Raw genomic sequence first — 22,048 nt, 5'->3', positions numbered from 1 at the left:
GCCGGCTTTAGCGCTTGTGACGACCTGTGCGACAATGTCTGTTGGCGCCCCCCCCCCCCCCCCCACCACCTCTGCCACGGATTCCCTCACTAGCCCCCTTTAACAGTACTTCTCAGATTAATTTAGCTTTATAGCACCACTCATACCACTGTAACGTGTCAGAGCACTTTACATCACACAAACATTGCACAGTGACAATCATATGGTTGTAAATCAGTGTATAGGAAATGTTACATCAGACAGGACTACAAGGTGTAGTGTAGGAGTGACATGTCATCTATCATGGTAGGCAATATATTTTGAGTCCTTTTTCTGGAAAAGCACAAATTCTGAATTTAAAAACTCAACATCATTGTTAGGGGTTCTCTTTAATAATAAGAATTGTTTTCAACCCAAATGAACACTTTTCACAAGATTAGGATGATAGAAGACGGGGCAAAAAAAACATGTAGCTCTAATATATTCCTTGCAGTTTGCATGCAGCTCTTTGATGACAGTTAATAACTTAATGTTCTATATTAGGATTTTGACTTATAAACGACAAGTTACAAAAGGAGCTCTCTTACAGAAGCAGTAGCACACTGATCTATTTACATTATATGTGCTTTGTTATCTGCATAATACACGTTCTTAGCAGCAGGCATTTTAACCCTCTACGCTACCTTAGTATGAGTCAGACTTCCCCAAGACAAACCTAAGGTCTCTTTCCAGAAAGATAATTAATTACCAGCTAGCTTGACATTTTAATTGATGTCTGAAAATTGGTGGAGGCCAGGAACAGGGCTTGTAAAATGAAAATATACATTTTCAAAAATGACGCCCCCACCCCAAGTCAACGCCCGGTGCGGTGGCACCGATCGCACTGCCCTAGAGCCGGCCCTGCTTACACGCCTAATAATGCGGGTTGTTCCAACTTTACAAATGAACTTTTTAGCCTCAATGTGCAGAAATAACACGCATACGTATTGCAATAAAATATTATTATTACATTAAATAACATACCTGAGGAAGTTGCGGAGTTGAGGTAAGAAGTATTTAATCCAGAGGTCTTTTCTTTATAATTGGCTACTGGGTGCCTCACTAGTCGTCGATTATAAAGAAATTACAGACAAGTTTTTACCGGACTATTAGAATCCAATGCATCATATATAGCGGTACATAGTTTTCAAGATGCTTAGATCTAAATTTGATCATCTTCGGAGTGGTTTTCTCCACAAAACCTCAATTTTAGGTTTAATTTCTCTCAGATGTTTCCACAAAATTGTAATGAGACGCTACCCTTACGTTTTCACTAACTTCCATCTATTATTGCCTTTAATGCATTCCTCACGACTTATCACACCTTAAGAAGTTTACTAAATTTGGAGAACTGCTTAGTACCAGAAGGTGCCTTTCTTACAACCATGCCTTAAACTTTTATCTTTCTTGATGTTACCGTTCTGCCTGACTCAAAACTAGCCACATCTCATGGAGATTAGCACACCTTTTCCCCAAATTTTTCCAAAGGTCTCCTACCTGTTGTGTTGTGTGGAGGTACTCCAAAGGCCCAGAGATTATTGTATCATAGGGAAATAAAGCCCAACATCGTGTCATAGGTTAAATTCTACTAGAGGACAATGACATCTGTAATTCATTTGGACTCCCACCAATCTTTAACACTTTAGATACTGAGGCTTTTCCCCCACAGTGCTGAGACCCTTTTTTTTGGACGTTTGGGGCACTTAGGCAATCTTAACTTTTTGTTCTTACAAAAGGTATCCAGGCCAAATTTACGTCATTTTTACCCTCATCTTTTGGAAACGAAAGGAGCCCAAGGTATAACGATTCCATTGGAGGAAACTGAAAAAATAGCTACAATATAGCAACATTTTTTGTTGTTGGAAAACCGATGAAAAAGTGCTGTGCAAGCGTATGTGCTTTTTCTTCCAAAATTGGATCAATAAATGGGGTGCTGTGCCAGGATCACCATCTTCTGAGCTTTCAGGATCAAGGAGAGTTGTAAAAGCCAATGTTTTGCCACAGTGTTTGCACTTTTTAGGTCTCGGCTGGTGTGGGTTACCCACATGCGCAGTCTCGCTGGCGAGATTTAATGAATTATGAGGGAATTCTGTAAAGGGCTTCAAGCCCTGCCCCTCTTTCCCATTGGTCGGCGTCACCGTTTATGCTACACGGTGGCCAACCATTGGGAAAGAGCACTTTTTGACGTAGACTTTTCCATTTTTTGGCCAGCCCACTTGGACGGGCTCGTTCCTTTTCCGGCTGAAGTAAAAGGTTTCTTATCTTTATGGGGCCATGTGTTTCAAACACATGGCCCCATAAAGACAAGAGATCCTCTTTTACTTTCAGGACCGCGCCGCGCTCGTTTCCTTATGTGTCTGGAGTGGCTGTGAGTGTGGCGGGTAAGTGCCAGAGCAGCGATGAGTCCAGATTCATACAGGACCCTTGCTGGGGGGAAGGGGAGGAGTGTGTGTTAATTACAGAGCACTGTGCCCTAGGTTATCCGAAATAGACTCCATCGGGGCGCTTGCCCTGCTATTTTGGGGCCCAGCTAGGTGACTCCTGCAGGGGCGTGGTGATACCTCGATCTGACCCCCTCCCTATGATCGAGCTACAGGACTGTAAATAAAGACTTGGTGTGAGAACAGTGGGTGCTAGTGCTGCCTGTGCCGTCACCTCTGCGCCTCGAGGGAAGGAAGGTGCATAGAGCGCTACCGCCCCCAGGCCGGTAGAGTCGAGGGGAAGCACTCCGCGCCTGAGGAGACTCCACTGCAGTCCTGGCAAAATACTTATTTAATTGATTTTAAGTTTTGTGCCGCGCCATTCTCGACTTCGGAGCGCTTTCCAGTTACAAGTACGATAAAAGTGTATAAGGTACGATTGACAATAAAGAGAACCACATCTCAATCGCAGTCACGTTAAATTGGAAATGACCTCCGTCTCACGATTATCTTCACTATTGGAGATGAAGGAAAAGGCTTGTTCTGATGGAAGTTGGGGTGCGCCTGGCTGCATTGGTTTGTCGCTGCATAGAACGTTTGCATGTCTTTTTGTACATGCTTGTCTCTGTTCGCATGTGTCTGTGTTTTTACCTGAATGCCTGTGGCTCTGGCTTGTGTGTTTTTTTATGCACCTGCATGCTGGTCTATCTGTTTGCATGTGCCTGTGTGTGTGTTTACCTGGAGGCCTGTGTTTATGTGTATTTCTATGCATCTGCTTGCTTGTTTGTCTATCTGTTCGCATGTATCTATTCACCTGGACGTCTGTTTGTGTTAGCTTGTCTGTCTTTATCTGTTCGCCTGTGTGTGTGTGTGTATGTGTGTATACTTGCCAATCTGTTCACATGTGACTGTTTGCTTGGATTCCTGTGTTTGTAGCCATTAGGCCCGTTTGTGTATGTGGCTTGTGCCTTGGTAAGTTTGGTTCTGGTTGCCTCTGCGTGGACTTGTGTGCGTTTTTCTCTGCGTGATTCTTGGCATGGGTCTGTGTCTGTTCTGTCGGCCTGTGTGTCTCTCTATATGTAGGCCTGTTTGTTCGGTGTCTTTTGCATGTTTGCCTGTTTCTGTATGTTGTTCGTCTGTTGTTGTTGTGGCAGTATTTGTTTCTGTCGGCCTGTGTGTCTCTCTCCATGTAGGTATACATGAAGTGTGTTTTTTTCCTGCATGTATGCTTGTCAGCATGTGCCCCGGTTTCTGTAGGTGTGCTTCTCGGTCGTTCTGACTGTCGGTTTCTGTCTGCCTGTGTAGGTCTGTTTCAATCAATCAGTTTTTGTAAAGCGCTGATTAACCCGTGAAGGTATCTGGCGCTGGCTTTAGTCGAAGAGCCAGCCAGGTCTCGAGCCTCGGTATGTGTGTGTCTCTGAGAGCAGCCTGTGTGTGAGCTCTGGATGTTTGCACATGCTAATGAGCGTCCCCGGGGTGTTCCACAGGCCGCCACTTGCTGGGCCTGCTCAGAGAGCGGCTGTGTTCCAGGGCTGAACTCTGAACAGTGCAGCACACACAGTGTGTGTGTGCACTCTCCGCCAGTTCTCTTTGAGGTCAGTGAGGCCTGCCTCTGAGCGCTAGGGTGTTTACTGGCTGTGTTTTATTGCGTAAATGAGGCCTCCATGTACCACACCTGCTGTGACGTCTGCGTTATGGAAGACGTCACACACTCCAAGACGTGCTTACTCAGGAGTTTCCTTTCCACGCACACAACATACAGTGACTGTGTATGTAGTCTTACAGCGGTTGATCAGCCGCACGTCTGTTGTTGAGCGTCTTCGCTCTGTTTCCCTCACCATCCACAACTCCGCGGCTGGCAGGTAAGGCCTCTAGCGCCTAACAGGGTTTTGTTATGTTGCTTCTGTGAACGTATCGCGAAGTTCACATCCTGCTCTCCTATGAGGTCACTTCCTCTTTGTGGGGTTGGTTGGCAGTTCACAAAATGGTAACCCGTCTCAAGTAGAGAGATTCTAGCAAAGCCTGTTTTAAAAAATAAATGCTGTGCGAAGGTTTGTTTATGGTTAAACCCCCAGAAGTTAACGGCTGGTGAGAAGTAACTTTGTGCTGCTTAGAATTAATTAAAAGCCCGTCTGGCTGGGCGTGTCCAGAGTGCAGAAGTAGTATGAAATATTGCACGTGAAAGTGATAGTGATTTAAGGCTTGGGATTAAGTTAATTAAGTGCCTATAGAATGCACAAAGAGCACTCTCCGATGTTTCTGCTGCGCATTCCTTGGTAATCGCAGCGTAAGTCCCAGGCCCCGACTGACCCGTCCGCTTCCAGCGAAGTCAGACTGCCCTGACAGCTGGAGGAGTGGAGGTGACTGCAATCCCACTGCTGCACGGATTTAATGTGCCATCATCCTGGGCAGGAAATGAAGCCCTCTTTATGCCTGCCTTAAGCGCCTTCTCTCCTTGCTCGCGGCCTCACGGCACCCGTACTTATATGTGGATGTCTGAATTAAGTGTTAGTCCCCCGCCTCCCCACTATCGTGTGGCATAGGTCTAAGAGTCGCTAGCCTGTCATGGGCCTACCCATATATTTCACAAGTAGCCTGGACATTTTAGTTCGAAATGACATGAGTATAACGCTTTCCCGCCCCTTGCGGAGTCCGAAGTTTTTTGCTGGCACCGAGTCCATTTGTATAGAGTAGTTAAACAAGCATTAAAAATGCAATAGGTCTCGCCTTTGATTAAGTTAAAGCCATTAGCTTTGCTATACAATACCATTAGCAAAGCAAATGGCTTTAACTTAATCAAAGGTGAGACCTGTTGCATTTTCAATGCTTGTTTTAGATATAGTGACTTGTTGGTTGGAACAATGGAATCATGGGATCAGTGGATATCTGGTAATCCTGTGATTCTCTCCAAATTACACTTTTCCTACTACAACATTTACCATTATATAAGGAATATGCAGCGGATAACCAACTCTTTAGCGTCTAGTATCAATAAAGCTTATTTTATCAGTGATTGGACAGAAATTGGCAACTGACACTGCATGCTTCAGCAGCAACTAAACAAACCATCTGTCTCTGCTGCTTTAACGAAGATCGAAGCCTCCACAGGTTGCAAGATCGATTAGGGCCTTGGGGCTAGTATAATCAATTGGTCCATATAGCCATCAGGGGCGCAAATTATAAAAGAACGGCCTTTTCGCATCCAAAATGTTTTTCCCTCTAGTTCAGCGGTGTGCTTTAGGTGTGAACATAACAAAAGTGATTGGCTTCATATAGGTTTTACCTGCCCCGCTCTTACCCCTTCTGGACAAAGATATTCCAGTTGATTAGTGTAAGACCACAGGTTGCCATGACACCAGATCTCCTCTCTCCGCTATTCGGATTACAAGCTCCTCAAATTCCTATCACCCCATGACAGCAACAGTCCTCGTTTATTGCCACTCTGGTTGCCAAATCCCGAATCTTGCAAAAGTGGGAGTCCTCTAAAGTCTCCTGTTCCGATTCTTGGGTGAACAAAATGAAGCGAGTGAAGCATACAGAAAGCCTTTATGCACAAAGAGTGGGGGCTTTAAAAAGAATTCAGGGACATTTGGTATGGAGGACCTGGCTAAAGCATTGCAATAGCAATGACTCAATCTCACCCGCACTAGCAAAGCCCAAAACCTCCTGGGTGATTTGGTAGCACATACAAGGGATTTCTTCTTGGTCACACATCATACTTAATTTGGAGGGGTTTAGACTCTTATTTTTACTAACTCTGCATTTTTCCCTCATGTATCAAAGTTTAGCGATAAATGTGTGAATTTGTAACTATGCAGTACTTAGCATAGGGGGTATTCTGTGTTGTCCACCACGAGAATCCAGGGGAGGCAATATTTCGATTCAATCTAGGACGGATAAGTAGATGTGTTGGTCTAGTCAACTTAACGTGCACTTATTTCAATGAATTGATGTACAATATATGGGTTTTGGTATTGTTTTTTGTGGTTTTTTTAACAGACATTTCTCTACCAGAGGTACCCCCAGTACCATGTCAGTCCTCTAATGAGCTGGCTGACTGGTCTTGCCCAGCCTGCCACCACACATGAGCTTCTCATCCCCTAGGAGGTGAGAGCCCTACTCTCAGAGGTCAGGAACAATGTCTGCTCGGGTAGGAGGTGTTTATACCTCCTCCCGCAGGAAGGTTAGTAAATCAGCATATCAAGGCCAGAGGCTTCAAAGCCTCTGCTGCCTTTGATATGCGAGCCTGGCTTCCTTCAGACCTGGAGAATGCCACCCCCCTGCCCTGAGGCCCATTAGAGACCAGGGTAGACAGGAAATTAGATAGTCAGGAGGCGTGTTGGACTGCCAGTCTGGACACACTTCGTGTGGAAAGCCTGAAGTGGACAAGAAATAAAGGATTCCATCATCTTGAGTGTGGTGGAATTATGAACTCTGGGACAGGGTGATGCCCAGGAAGTGGTCAACTAGGGGATAAGGTTCTCCCAGGCGTAAGTAGCAAACTAGTTACTACCTTTCACTCCTCTTAACACCCGTAAATTGAGTAGTTAGATGGCCCTGACACCAGGAAATCTGATTTGTCTGCTTGAAGAAGAAAGGAGGACAAAGAAGAGCCCACAACACAAATACGGAGGACTTCACCACCACTTTGGGCAAAACCCTGCCTTGATGCTGGACCTCGACAACTGCATGGACCCGGCTCGTCCAGAAAGCGCTGTCACCTCCCAAAGCGGTGGAGGAGCGACCCACAACTTTATCTTGCCAGCAATATTTCCCTTGAAGCAGAGGAGCTGCTTCCCTGCATCCGCAAGCACTGAGAAGCATCTGCCTGATCTACTGTGTTGGCGGCCATTGGCTTACTGAAGGAGCAGCACGAAAGGAGAAGACCTTTGTGCACCAAGAGGACAGATCAGTTTCCTTGCCAAGTTTGGAGATGCCAGGAGTCCCCAGGAGCTGCACAGCACCAATACCCAGGGTACTGGAGCAGTTGCTGTAACCAAGGCTTGTTGGAGGTCCAATCCGGACTCCAACAGCACAAAGACAGACCTACGGTCAATGGACATAAGGATCCACAAGGCTGAATCAATGACAATGGCTGATACACTAGCCCCTTCATTTATAATAGCTTTAGCCTTTTTCATTCCTGTCCTATGGTTTGTGGTGGTGAGGGGCAAGATGTTGTGCCACATCTGACAGTCATAACGGCGTAAGATGGCCAAGGACTTTCACATTTTGATTGAATTTGCTTCCATCAAAGCGACTAAGGCTAATATTATCTATACATCAGCCAGCTCTACAAGGAGGAGTGGTGTTTTTTTTTCATCTCTGAGCTGCTACCAAAATAAGGGAAGGCAGTTAGGGATATCAAGTCAGGCATGATGGTGCAGAGTTTGGCGCTCTGTATTTCCCTCTAGACACACAGCACCGCTATCTGTACTGTAGCTGGTGTCTGCATAAATCTGATGCCTTCATTCAGACAAAATCCAGTACTTGAATTAATTTACTCGTCTTTCTGGGCTGTTCTTTAAAATCATAAAAGAAATACACTGCTGCTCAAGAAAGGACACCAGAAGGCCAAACCTTTTGGACACTTGCTCTAACAAGGCATGGAAAAGGGCAATTTTATACAGTTGAGAGTCTGTTTGGGCCTGCCTTTGGCAGAATACAGTGCTCCATCCTTCATTTTGGCGTTTACCATCATCCACCTGATCTTAATCTATAACTTTGCCTTCTTCCTCCTCTGGTTCCGAATTCTGATCAAAGTCTAAAGTATCTAGTTCCCCATGTCCCCAGGCATTGATGAGACCATCTGCACAGTTGGAGCTGGTGTTCAGGGAATGGCGGAAGTGGTGAGGCAGCCATTTCTGGAGGAGGAGGCAGGGACAGTGATGATAGACATGATGGAGGAGGCAGTATGGGTGGTCCAGGCTGGGGACCAAAGAGGATATAGAGCAGAGGTTGCTGAGGGATCAGCTTTTAGAAAGTCTCCATCACCTACTGCAGCACTGACATGAAGCAAACTGTATTTCCATTCTTGGCGCCTAGGTTCATATGGAGGGTCTCAGCTCCTTGGGCAACCTACGGATGCAAATGTCTGGGGTTCGTAGGTCTCACAATCATGTATGAACTCTTATTCCTAATAAGCCTCTACTTTGTTTTAAAGGGACATAGTGCACATCTATCTACCTGTGCAAGGACATACACTGTCAAACTTGTTCTTGGTTGTTGACATCAGCCCCTAGTTCAGAAACCAAGATTTGTGTTAGAAGGTGAGTGGAATCTTGGTCATCAACATCAGCCCGAAGTTCAGAAACTAAGATTTGTGCTGGCAGGTGTATGGAAACTTTAAAAAGCGAATGCGAAAAAGTCAATGCTACAAGAGGTATTTCGGACATCTATGGGGTCATCATCAAGGTGGGTGTCACTGGAGCATTTGTCGACAGAGTACTTGTTGACCAGGGAGACTATCTACAGTAGGATAGTCATAAGTATCTTAGAAGACTACTATGGTACGTTGCCAGAGGACTTTGCTTGTGATGGGGTGGGCTTTGATGAAAGAAACTTCTTAGCAAATGACAGCAAGATTTATGTCGACAACCATTTGGGCAGGACGTCTTACAGGACCATCAGAGGAGCTGGATTTTGATGCCATTTTTGTGCGGGTACTTCCAGACACTTTTTTGACACCTTCTCCACAGAAGGTCTGCTTTTCCCCTTTGAGGAGGTGGATGCAGGCACTTCAGAGGCAAACTTCAGCCTAGGAAGCTCCATATGCTTCCTTTTTTTTTTTTTTTTGCTACCTTCGTGGACATGTTTAGAGAAGCACTTTTCACTGAAACCTCCCCAAAAAAACGGTTGTGCCCTTTAGAAGGTGACCTTTATTTTTCAAGAAGATAAACAAACCAAACTCCCTCCTCTATATTTTCGTGTCTTGGAAGGAAAAGACCTACAGAGGTCGCAACAACACATCTTTCAAAATTGATAAAGGCAAAAAATACACTGACTGTGTCGGGGAAGTCTATAATCTTTTGGACACAATTTGAGCAGGATTTTATGGTAGATATTTTCTTCTTCTCAGTAACAGTTGTTTTCTTTAAAGATCCCCTTGGAAAGATACACAAAAGTTTCTGAAATCAACTCAAAGTCTTGGGAAGCTGAAGTTAGGGCAAGTTCAGGGAAGATGAAATTGAGTTCAAGTAGTACCCAAAACAAGGTCAAACAGGTTAGAGCAGAGCTCTGCTTGGGGACTCCCTTGCCCATGCCGTAGAAATCAGAGCTAAGGTGGCCGCTTGGGGATGTAAAGAGCTCAGCATTTCCACCTCAATGGCTGAAGTTTTTTTTTTTTTCCATATGAGGTGGATGTAATACTAAACACTGTTGTTGGGTCTATGGACTTTTTACCACTGTTTCCTGCTATCTAAAGTTACTGGGGATTCCCAGCCTAATGCCTAAGAACAATTCAACCATGTGAATCTATGAAACATTGAATTCTGGATAACTCTTAGATAGGTTATCCTAGCTTCAGCCAAATGGAGATGATACACTAGTAGATGCATTGGCAGGCGCACAGCCAGACAGTACCAGCTCAGGCAGATGTTTAAGAGCAGAAGCACAGTGAGAGTGAGGGTTCTAGAAGGACAAGCAAACACTAACACTCCTCAGTCACTGTCTCCTGTCAGAGTGCATTCAACAACTCCCTAGCCAGAAACTAGTGAGCAGGTGCCTAGCTTTACAATTGCATGCAAAAGTCTGACAGACAGACAGAGGAGAGGAGAATTAGGATCAGATAAAGAGGTCCAGTATAACAAACCGTCTGTGTGAGGAAGATGATAAAGTTATCTCAGAGGATATCCCAGCATAATTAATTTTATTGCAGCATTGAGGGGAGACGATGGGCGGATACGTCACTATCCACATTATCTTTTAACATTTGAGATTAGAGATGATTCCCAGCAGTTAAAGGAAGAGCTACATACAATCTTCAAAAGTTACAATCTTAATTGAGCTGATGTCAAACAGTTGTTGAAATGATTAATATACATTTAAGTTAACGACCCATTGATTGTGAAAGCAAATTTGACGAAACTAACAGCTAGGCATGACAACGTCCTACAGACAACAAGAGAAGCGCACATCAATGCAGTAATTAAAACAGACTGGAACAAAATACCTGTAAGAAAATCAAAGGGGGATTCAACTGATATTTATTTAGATTGACTGAAAGATGACGGACAATAAAACGTCAGTCCAAAGCGAAAATGGGCACTAAGCTCTCGGTCTTCGGGGAGGGGACCACGATCCCTGTTTCCTCGCCCCTCGAGGACCGCCTACTTGACGGACATGTCCCTGATAGTACTATTTCTTTAATTTATAAAAAATTGATTAATCACCGGGCGGATCTCCTGGTGCGCCTTCGGGAGGCTTGGACTGGGGATGGGGTCGAATTGGACGACGAAGATTGGCAGTCTGCACTGTCGTCCCCCAAGGAGGTGGCCATTCCGGCTCGTCTCCGGTTGGTACAGCTCAAGATTCTCCACCGGGTGTATGTGACGGGTCCGCGCTTGGTCTCGATGGGATTTTCCGACGACGGGCTCTGTAAGCGAGGCTGTGGGCTCAGCGCCACCTTTCTTCATATCCTTTGGGAGTGCCGCGAGGTGGCGGACTACTGGCGCCGGGTCCACACGGTTATGGGACAGGTCACCGGGGTTGTGCTGCTGCCGGAGGTGCGTCGCTGTGTCCTGAATGTGTGGGAGCCCAATGACTACAGCGCGGCTCAGACTCGGTGGGCGGCCCTAGGGAACATGATTGCCAAGAGGGATATAGCGCAACTTTGGGGCGCTCAACGGCCGCCCACCGTGTCGGTATGGAAGGAGAATATGGACTGGTGTATGTTTCGGGAGAAGACAGTGTATGTGGCCCGTGGCAAGCCGGGGGCATGGGGTAGAATTTGGGGTCAATGGAATGCGTATCGCGGAGGCATCTGTACGCCCCCCCTGGTAGACACTGATATCGCCATGTCCCCCTGACCCTTGATGGCTCCTGGCGCTTTTTGTAACAACTACATATGGACGTTCATCTTCCTTGACCCCCTTCCCCCCCCCCTCCGTCCCCGGCCTCCCGGTACTCCTTTCTTTAGCGGATTGCTCAACTATTCTGACTGGAGTTTCCCGGGGGGAGCCTGATCCGCACTGGTATCCCTCATAACTCGCCTTTTGTTTTTATTGTTTTTCCTTTTGTTTCTGTTATTGTTGGACTGACGCTTGCTGTTCTTTGAGAACTATCTTGAGCCACTGCGGGGCAGTGCCCTGGGAACTGATTGTAGCCTTGAGATGTGTATATTTCCTTATGTACCTAGCGGCCGGCCCGGGTGGTTGTAGGCCCATACTTGTAACCGAATTATTGTTCAATAAAAACTTTTTCAAAAAAAAAAAAAAAAAAAAAAAAGAAAATGGGCACTAAAATGAGGCCATGAACACGCAACCTCAAAGCTGATGGGTGAGATAGAAGAATAGTGCAAGGAGGGAAGAAAGGCAGAAAAGCAGAGTGGAAGGAAAGGAGAATAAAACAATGTTAGAGGACAGGGAAAAGGGCCTATGAAGCAAGTTATAGGCGGTTATCTTAGTTTGTCAAGGAAAATTGTATGTTCTCTCATCCACTAAAATAAGACAGATCTGGGGAAATTATCTACTTGTGAATCCATAACATATTCATGGTGCAGTACTTCACAAATGACAATTCCTGGTGTCATAACTCAAAAGAACCACAAATAGTGAAGACATAAAGCATATTTAGAAAAAACTTGAGTTGTTTTTCCTAACCTCCTTGGTATGACAACAGTTACTGGAACTCTGAACAATGGACCTGAGTTTGGCGTGGACAAATCATAACCACAAACCTGAAAGAGTAAAAAAGAAGCATTAAATTATAAATGATTCGATCTACAAAGGCATTTATGTTGTTTAAACTTTTCAGTGCATTAAACCCCATCACTTTTGATGGAAGGCTACTATCCAGCTACTATATGGTGTGTGGGTGTACTGCTTTTAGAATTAAGAAGACACATTTTACAACTGGCAGATTTCTGAATCGCACAATGTTTATCCACAAATCTATTACTGAAGAAATAATCAAGTTCCCAGCTTCAACTCTGTCAAACAGAAGCAAGGTATAGTTTCTGTACGAGTTCAGTACAGACAAGCAATACATTTGCAAGTGTTGCTGATATACACAACTGCATCAAGGATGACGTCTCAGATATGGCTTTTTGTTTTGATTCTTTATGAGGCACGTCTGGGTGGAGGTTGTGTTTTTTGTTTGATGGGAGTCCTTCTGCCTAATGCATCAATGAATTGGGGCTTTTGACTCCCTCTGGTTAAAGAATGCCCTTGCTCCTCATTATCCACAAAAATTACTGTGAATGCATCACAAACATCCTTCTATCCTACTATTCCTGCCTCTCCACCCACCACCTGGCTTTGTTGTGGACTTCTTCAAACTCTAATTCAATGGCTCCAGTAAGTGGGGTCGGGAGGGGTAGGAAAGGGTGAACCTCTGCTGAATTCAGAGCCACCATGCTGTAATGTGCCAACTGACACTATTTCAACAATAGCATGGTAGTTTTGCACTAAAATGATTGGTGTGATCTTGTTCACCTGTCAGCCTCTGCCACCCCTTCCAGACCAAATGGAGAAACAAGTCTGAATCTTGTAATCAACTTGTTTAGCCTTGTAAAGTGCTCCGATACCTTAACGGGTCACATTCGCGCTCTATGAAGTACTAAATTAATAAATACGTCATTTAAAGATTTTGACTGTGCTGCAATACACTGTGGGTTTTAGGATGATGTAGCGATGAGTCATTTGAATCATGCCTGAAGCCCAACCCAGATTTTGAGATCAACAAATTATACCGTAGAGAAGTAGGCATGCATGTTAATCTACAACAGAATAACCCCTGCAAAACCTGTGCTGTTTGTGCGTTTTTGCTTTGATTTGAGGGCTTCTTTTTTCGCAGGTAGTCGAATGCTTTGTTCCTGTATTCGTTCAGAGAATCTGCTGTAATACATATCACCTATCTTGTGAAATGATAGGGATAATTTGCTTCAACCATTGCTAAATTTGACGGCTGGTGTGGTTCTAAATCTACAAAGCTTTGGGGCATATGCACACCAAACCTACTATCCATTTAATTATGGCAATTTTGTTCGTGGTCTATAAAAATAATTTGAAACTTAGAGAGCATATAACATAATAATATTATTTGTACCAGTCTTTGCAACACAATAATAAAAACAATTCACATAATCCACATAATCCACATGCAGTTACACTGGCTCTCTAAAGACCATAAGCAATTTTTTTTTAATCAGCCAACTAAAATTTGTACCTCTGCATAATGTACTCCTTCTCTTAGTCCCCTCGGATCTACTCGGACGTTTATGTGCCGACACTGGTTCATGAGCTCCAAGTGGCTGGGACACTGAACCCAAGACGCACTAGATGTTAATGCAAGATGAAGCTGAAGAGATATTCTCTCTGTGTTATCTGCCAAGGTTAAGAGAATATTAGATGACAAACACAATATCCATGAATATTAAAACATTGTAAGGAAGGAAGGTCTTGAATTACTCACATACAGCTCTCCAACTCATAGATAGGTCATTACAAAGAATACCTTGACAAATAAACCACTACACAGAATCCATAGCAACTTGTTTTATTTAACACTAAACAATAAATATTTTCCGAGATTGTATTTGCCCGTAGTCTACCTCTCATCCTAAACCTATTCCTAATATAAACTCCTAAACTAACCATTACTCTTATTCTGATCTTAAACCAAACCCTGACTCTAAACCAAACTAAAACTTTAATCGTACTCTTGCTGTAATAAACGTTCATCACATGGTTTTGTGATGCTGTGCCGTCCTACCTTTTTAAGTTTCTAGAGCGTTTCTTTCATTAAAGACCCCGTGGAGGAACTGCCTGTTTTTTTACATTTTTGTTGCGATCAGACCTATGCTCAGTCATCTGGGGTACAGAGTCCCGCCCATGTATCGAGTGAGTGGTCACTGCCCTTTCAGCCTAGGATATGGGGTAAGAGGCTGTTATGGCGCAAGCTCCAGCAAGTAATAACACTTACAACATTTAATGGCAGTGTTTTGTGTCTGGTGAATGATCATCATCCACTTCAAATAAAACCCATGCCAATACTTCCATATTTGTTCAATTTAATTTAGCATTTTCTCAGGTTCATGAATGACAGGGTAATGCTCAGCTCAGAATCATCCTAAATTAATTCCAAAGGTTCCAAATGATTTTCACCTAAATGAGCCTGTCATTCTAAGATCTTTCTTTCCAAATCCATCTTCAACTGCAGAAAGATAGTTACATTCTTTAGACTTGCATAGATATTTCAAATTCTATACAGACAAGACAAAGAGTGTAAGCACAATAGACCAGCTGTTCATGCGGTTTAGTCAACCACGAACAGGTCAAGCCTTGTCCAAACACGGTACAGGCCATTGACTTTCAGCATGCATCATTCTCCAACATTGATACCTTATATAATAGTCACATGTAACTATCTCTCCATCTGGGTCAGAGGCTTAATGTATTTTATTCTCAGACTTGTGCTTTGAAATCTGAGCTATGGTGGTCTCAAGGTGGAGTAGGAAAGCTTGAGCTTCCACGTCATTAGCTGAAGTTTTGGTTATTTCAAATGAGATGGATGCGATACTAATGATACCATGTTGCTTTGCATTGTATACTGTATATTTTACACTGTTCACTGCTATATTAATGTACCAGGGATTCCCAGCCTGACAACTGGGAATGATCCAAGCATGTGAATATATAAAACTTATCAATGTTGTAGAATTTATGTTAACAAAATTATGTGGAATCGCTGCTTAATGTAGCTGCATTTACAAAACTGCATGAATGCATGTTAACACTTCTAGTGTATAAAAATTGACGAGAGATTCCAAGGAAGGCAACTGACAATGAGTCGAGTATGCAAATCTATGAAAAATTCAATACAGCAGAAGCGAAGAACGCCTGAAACAATAGAGTGGTACAATGAACAAAATAAAAGCAGGCCAACATTTGAAACTCGAAATGTGAAGATTGCGGGCACCATACAAGCATGGCAGAAAATTAGTAAAATTAAGTATCTCAAACAAGAAGTTTCTGTTACTTTACCTGTATTTTCTGGAAAAACAGGTTCTATGCCAACACCATGGTCTGAGGGGGCAACAATCTGGACAGGATCTCTCAGATATATTCCTCTACTGCTTCCAACAGTAACAGTGAATCCTACATTACTAGTGGTCAATGAGTTCTGAATGAGGTAGTCGTAAGCTTTATCAACCTATGAAGAAAAAATGCACAAGCTAAAAAAAAGAAAATGAACAGAGTGACCGCAAATGGTTGATATCAGCTAGCTTAACTTGTTTTATTCTGTAAAACAAGCTCTTGCAAACAAACATTATGGGATGTTCAATTACAAATACAAGACTGCTAAGGGATCTTCAGTAAACAAAAATACCAATAGAAGGTACAAGAAATATATATTCATGCAAAATATGGTCAACTAGAAGTCTATAGATAGCGTACCGTAAAAAGTGGGAAGGACCAACACGACAACTGGCAGGGTTTTAATTAAATGCGATATCTTCTGCACTGGTAAGCACAAAATATTTTGAACACATTCATCTGGAAATCTTGCAGTACCTGAATAATACCATGCCCTTGGGCAAACACTTCAATACTTTCGGTCTTCAATGCTGTATTTTCTAAAGCTCTTCTTACTGAATGGACGGTATAAGGCACACCATTAGCCTTGAGACCTGAAAAACATACAAACGGTGGTGTAATAGTTGGAGCACTAAGCACAAGTTGTCAGATTCAGACTGTATAATTTGTAGGTTAGAAATGCCAATACTAGATGATAATATTTACTGAACTACAGTCTTCCATGCAAATATATGCTTTCTCGGTTGGGTCCACAATACAAAAAACGCTATTGTTGGATAGGAAGTGTAGTATTTTGACTGTTACCAAAGAAAAAAAAAAAAGCTTTATTTCAGTTGACTAGATGGTAGCAAACTAATATTTAAAGTTGGACAACAGGATTTCATGTCCAATCAATCATCAGCAAAACTCTAGACACTTAGAGCCTAATCACGATGTCCACCAACGCTGCTGACCATAGGTTGGCAGTTCTGAATGCAAAATGTGGATGCGACACCCTATGGACGGTCAGAAACATCCATTTTTCAATGGCAGTTTGTGTGGCTGGTGGAAAAGGCCCGCAGCACAAGCTGCCATTGAAAAATGGATGCCTATAAACATCCCTGCACCCTAGGTGCTCCCAAGGCCCCATAGCAGAAGGCTAGGGGAAAGAAGGCCCTGCTAGGGGCCCCCAAAGTAACTTTGACAGCCTTTCCATGTTGGAAAGGCTGTGTAAAAGTGCCATCATAATCCAGATGTCGGAGCCGAAGCTGGCTCCGCCATCATTATGGGATTATGATGCCTTCCAACTCCTTTAGCCCGACGGAAGCATAGCGGAGTCCCCCGCAGTTTTCCCTCTGACTGCCAGCATTGTAATACATCGATGTCAGGCAGAAAGCCTCCAACAAGCTGTCGGATGGCTAGCCGCTTGACATCAAAATCAGACCCTTAGAATTACCACTGTGCCAGACTCGCAAAACAAAATATTCTACCAGTAATTATAGGTTAACAATATTTTAGCATCCAGTCAATAGATTTCACTGCCTCCTATTTACATACATTGAATTGGGTGCTTAAGCAAAGAACAAATTACTTACCTTTGTTAACACTCAGTCTGGTGAATAATCGAACTGCCGATTCCTTACCTTTTAAATCCTCCCAGGCTCCAGACTATCCAGAAACGTCTGCAATATCTTCTGCATGCCTACAGGTGGCACTGCCAACCTCTGCTTCAACTCTGAAACGACTCCGAATGTGATAAAACAAACCTGCATCTAGGCTCTTGTCAGTTTTCTCTTTCACACATTCTGCACCCTCAGATGTGGGCAACTGACAATCGAGGCAATAAGCAGCGTGCAACACCTAACTTGGGACATTATTAATCCGAGACCAATTTAGAAAAATAAGTTGTATTTTTATAGAAATTTTGATACTAAGAACTTCGTTATCAAGTAAGTACTTTTGCAGTTATGAAATTTTACAGATAAGTGATTAGTTAAATTCAAGACAACTTAAAGCTGCAATGCTTCTCTGTGGGAAAAAAGGCATATGTTGCACACAGTTATTTGCGATCGGTTTCTGGGGGTCCCGTTCCGGACTTAGGGCGATAGGGGGCCAAGGTCCAAAGTACCATCAGCAGTAACTCGTTACCTGCCCTGGGGCATCCGGGTGCAGAGGTGCTGGTCGGGTTGATAGCTGTATGCGCTACACCGGTGGAAAGAGGGAGAGGGGTCACATAGAAACAGGCTGCAGAGGGGAACTTGGGGAAAAGTTGGGAGCTCCCAATGGGGGCTCATACGACATGGGTCCGGGGGAAATGGGGACACAGCTGGTTCGTTGGTACCTGGGCTGGGGCACTCTGCTACAGAGTGGAAAGGTCGGCTGGACTATGTGCATCCTGGAGGCTTGCGGTCGTAGGTCTCGCTGGTTGAGGGTGCAAAAATCAGGACTGCTGGGCCACTCTAAGTGGGTCCCTGCGGTGCTGAAGTCACTCAACGGCTGCTTGGTCTTAGTGCTGTGGGAGTCCAGACTGGACTCTCACGGGCTGTGTTTGTTGCAAGGGTTCCGGTATCCCGGGTATGGGTCCTATGTGGCTCCAGTTGGTCCTGGTGTCCCCTCACTTGGTTGGGGACAGACTTAACCTTCAGGAGCACAGGGTCCTCTACTTGGGCAGCTGCTGCGCCGGGCTGGCCAGGGAGAGGCAACTCAGTAGAACAGACTTTGTGTTTCTGTGCCAGAGTATTGCAGGGGAACAGCTCCTCTAATTCAAGGGAGATTTGCTGACAATTTGCGAAGGGCTGGCAGTCTCCATGGGTTTTTAAAAGCTGGTCAGCAGCAGTACAAGTCACTGATAATGATGGTCAAAACTGGTGCAGACAGACAAGGTTTGATGCCAAAAGTACAAGGCCTGTCTTTATTTCTCGTTTTTCTCACGGTTGTACTTTGTCCCCTCGTTCTGATCCGTTTAATCTAAGTCCCTGGTGTCAAGGCTGCCGCATAAATATTCAATTTAGGGGCGCTACAGGGAGTGACAGGTAGTAGGCAATGGGCTACTTACCTTTAGGGTGTCTACACCCTCTATATGACCACTTCCTGTGGGAAGTGGGAATACCCCTGACCCAGTGAGCCTAATTCCACCAATTCTAAGATAGTGGAATTCTAAAAGTTGTGTTAACATCAAGTAGCCAATCTAAAGAGTGGCACTAGCCTGAGAAAGAAGCACGTCACCTGACTAGCTGATTTTCCTGTCTGTCTTGGTCCCAAATGGGCCCGGAGCAGGGGGTAGCATTTCCTCTCTCTGGGGAAGTCTTGGGTTGCATATCAAAGGCGACAGAGGTCTTTGAAGCCTCCTTCCTTGATACGCTGATCACTTAGCCACCCTGCTTGGAGGTGGTTACAACATCTCCGGAAGAACCCGGTAGTGTTTCTGCCCTCAGAGAGCACGGGCTTCCACCTGTAGGAGATCAGAAACCTGTCTGTGTTTGCATGCTGGTCTACACTGGTCACCCAAAACACTAGTAGTCAGCAGGTTACCAGGGAGCACCTCTACAGTGCCCTCTGGGTGCATGTATTAATAAATCCATCACTGAAATTGGTGTGGGTTTGTTAATACGAGATGTTTGATAGCAAACATTTCTAATTTCAGTGAAGCCATCATGTAGCTGGGAACTCATGAATACCAGTGACCAGCACCCATACTCAAAATGGCTTCCCTGTTCACTTGTAATATCTAAGAATCGACTTGGATACCACAGGGGCATATCTGTTCAAGCAGGTATGTCCACACATGTAGTATAGTGCACCCTGCTAAGGGCTGTAAGGCCTGCTGTAGGGGTGACTTACCTATACTGCATGCAGTGTCTGAAGGCATGGCACAAAGGAGGTGTGCCATGTCTTTTGTCTGCACCATAGCACGCCGCCTGCAATGGAAGTTTGCATGTTGGTGCCAAGGGGTCCCTTAGGGTAGTTCAATACATGCTGCAGCCCTTAGGGACCCTCTATAGCCTCCTTGTCCTAGGTAACAGGGGTATCCCTTATTAGGGACTTGCAAGGAGTGCTAAAGGAATTGCCAATTGGGGAACAATTGTATAGTTTTAGGGAAAGAGATCTGGCACTTGGGACTTGGATAGCAGGAACCCAGTGCACATCTGTCAAAATTGCATCAGGTAACAGGCAAAAAGTGAGGGTGAACATTTCAAAAAGGGGCAGTTTCCTACAGGCTGCCCTTGAAAAAGTTTACCCCATTGGTTAGGGAGGAGTCATCCACGCCCGGAATCTAATGTCCACCTTAAATTTGGCACACAATGAACCCCCTTTAGGTCACTTTCAGGAGCAGTGGAGGACAAAAGGAGGATTGCGCACCAGTTATTGGAGACCTGAAGGGCGGTACATGCTCTCACTTGTACACAAGACAAAGAAGGGACCAAGGGTCAGTGGACTAATCTCCTGTGTGGCTACAGGGACACAACAAGCTGCAAGAGGCATTTTCCCTGAAGTGCTACCTAACCAGTTGCAAGTGGACCTGGATTGGACCCTGCTTGTGGTTTCTGGTGGAGTGACTCCTAATCTCCAAGTGCTGTCCTTGAGTTCCCTGGATCCATGATCATGGTTAAGGGGAATTGTTCCACAATCTCTAAAAAGCGGTAGGACTAATTCTGACTTTCCACCACTGGAACACCGGAACCACCAGAGCCGATCCAGCCAACACGCAACTTTGCTGGGCTGAAGAAACAGGTTTCTCCTGCTTAGAGCTTCCCTGCATCAAAAAATCTAATTCAGCTAGCACCTAGTGATTACCTATCCAGCCTTGTCGAATCCACATTCGCTATAGCCTGCAGCCTTGCCCCGATGAAGGACTCCGAACTCCAAAAAAGAGACTAAGCACAAATGTAGAAATCTTGACATGGCAACGGCATGAAAAGTATCTTGCCAACAAGAGGATTTGCCTACAGGCACACAATATGAACATTTCCTGCCAAAATCAACTTCTTCCTCAGGACCTCGTTCAATGGCTTCAAAAAGACTTCCTTGGTTATAGCTTGCAACCTTGTGCCGCTGAAGGATTCTGTCTTCCATTTCAGAGACTAAGTTCTATGGTAAAATCTTTGACCAGTGTAAAACTGATCTGGGCAGCATTACGGTCAGCCTGAAATCCCACTTGGGTCTAAGTGACCACAAACAATGATTGACTGCCAATTTACTTTTTCTTGGCAATTTCTCTCTAAAATCTTAAAGAATTCACACTTCTAGTTCCTCTTGTTTTTTTGACATTTTGGTGAGATTTTGTTTATTACATTTTACTCTTCTAAATTAGAATGGTATTTTTATTGTAATGTGTCTATGATTATTTTCTGTTTTACCATTTTTAAATGTTTTACACATTTTCTCTCAGTGAACCCGGTCTGCTATGTATCACAGCTACCAGGGATTGAACTCGGGTATAAATATTGCACCCTTTGCTTGAACCTTGCAGGTTAGTGACTTTATTACTTGCGGTGGACTACCATGCACCCCAGTTAATAATTCACTTTCTTATGCTGGCTCTGCGACCTGTATTTCAACCCAGTCTTAGACTGCCTTCTTGTACTCGGTTAAGTAAACTTTGGCTCTGTGCTCCCTAATGGCCTTTGGGTGTAACATGACGCATCATTTGCGGGGCTTTGAGTCATGCTTGGCTCTAAAGCACCAAAGGCGGATGTCATGTGGATTTGTGACCAACATATGCATCTGGCGGTCATGGCACAACTTGAAACCTGTAGTCTTCAGGGGAGAAATCCCAGGCACATCATTTGGAAAGTTTTACAGGAACACAGACTAAATTAAGTGTGGTGCTCCAGGTGCAAGTCGTAGGAGATGAAGAAAGAGGAACTAAAGACAAGAAACCAGGATGGTGCCTATAAGGTGCTGTATATTGTCACATCCAGATACGGTGTGGAGTCGGCACCTAGGCAGAAGGTTCCACCGGTTAGCATACGGAAGCTATTGCAGAAGTTCTCGCATTCAGTCTGGCACCTGGGAGGATTCAAAAGGTGAAAAAAATATATGAATATATAGGGCTTCGGAAAAAAAACAATTTCTTTGGAGTGGGCCCATCTGTTGGAACAATTCAAAGCTAACACTACTACTGATTAGCGTAAACATTGAATGAGTCACCACATGTGTAAAAATACTGCAATTGATTGTATTGCTTATAATGCAACTGTTATGCAATTATTGACCCTTTCTCCTTCCTTCCACCGGCCCCCCTTTACCCCCACCAACCCCCCTGCCGCCACCACCCCCCTAAGGCCTTTGGAGACAAAAACTCACTACAAACCCACAGCGAAAAACAACCTATTGAGGTTTGAAAGTTTCCACCCAAGGCCTCTGAGAGAAAAT

The 22,048-nt window shown here is 44.3% G+C and overlaps 1 protein-coding gene across 2 annotated transcripts in view; it reads right to left on the bottom strand.

The window, feature by feature from the left end:
• The window catches only part of TPP2 (tripeptidyl peptidase 2), a 398,345-nt gene that overhangs the window by 218,426 nt on the left and 157,871 nt on the right, over positions 1-22,048 (bottom strand). For both annotated transcript variants that reach the window (XM_085622690.1, XM_085622691.1), the window contains exons 12-15: positions 16,172-16,287; positions 15,641-15,809; positions 13,824-13,981; positions 12,257-12,333 (exon numbers count right to left, since the gene is read on the bottom strand). In XM_085622690.1, coding sequence (XP_085478816.1) covers positions 12,257-12,333; positions 13,824-13,981; positions 15,641-15,809; positions 16,172-16,287 — 520 coding nt within the window. The remainder of the gene's footprint in view (positions 1-12,256; positions 12,334-13,823; positions 13,982-15,640; positions 15,810-16,171; positions 16,288-22,048) is intronic.

The sequence above is a fragment of the Triturus cristatus genome, chromosome 8, assembly GCF_964204655.1.
Source record: "Triturus cristatus chromosome 8, aTriCri1.1, whole genome shotgun sequence".
Classification (NCBI taxonomy): Eukaryota; Metazoa; Chordata; class Amphibia; order Caudata; family Salamandridae; genus Triturus; species Triturus cristatus.
Note: the sequence above shows the minus strand (reverse complement) of the source record. Positions and strands in the feature narration are given on the sequence as shown.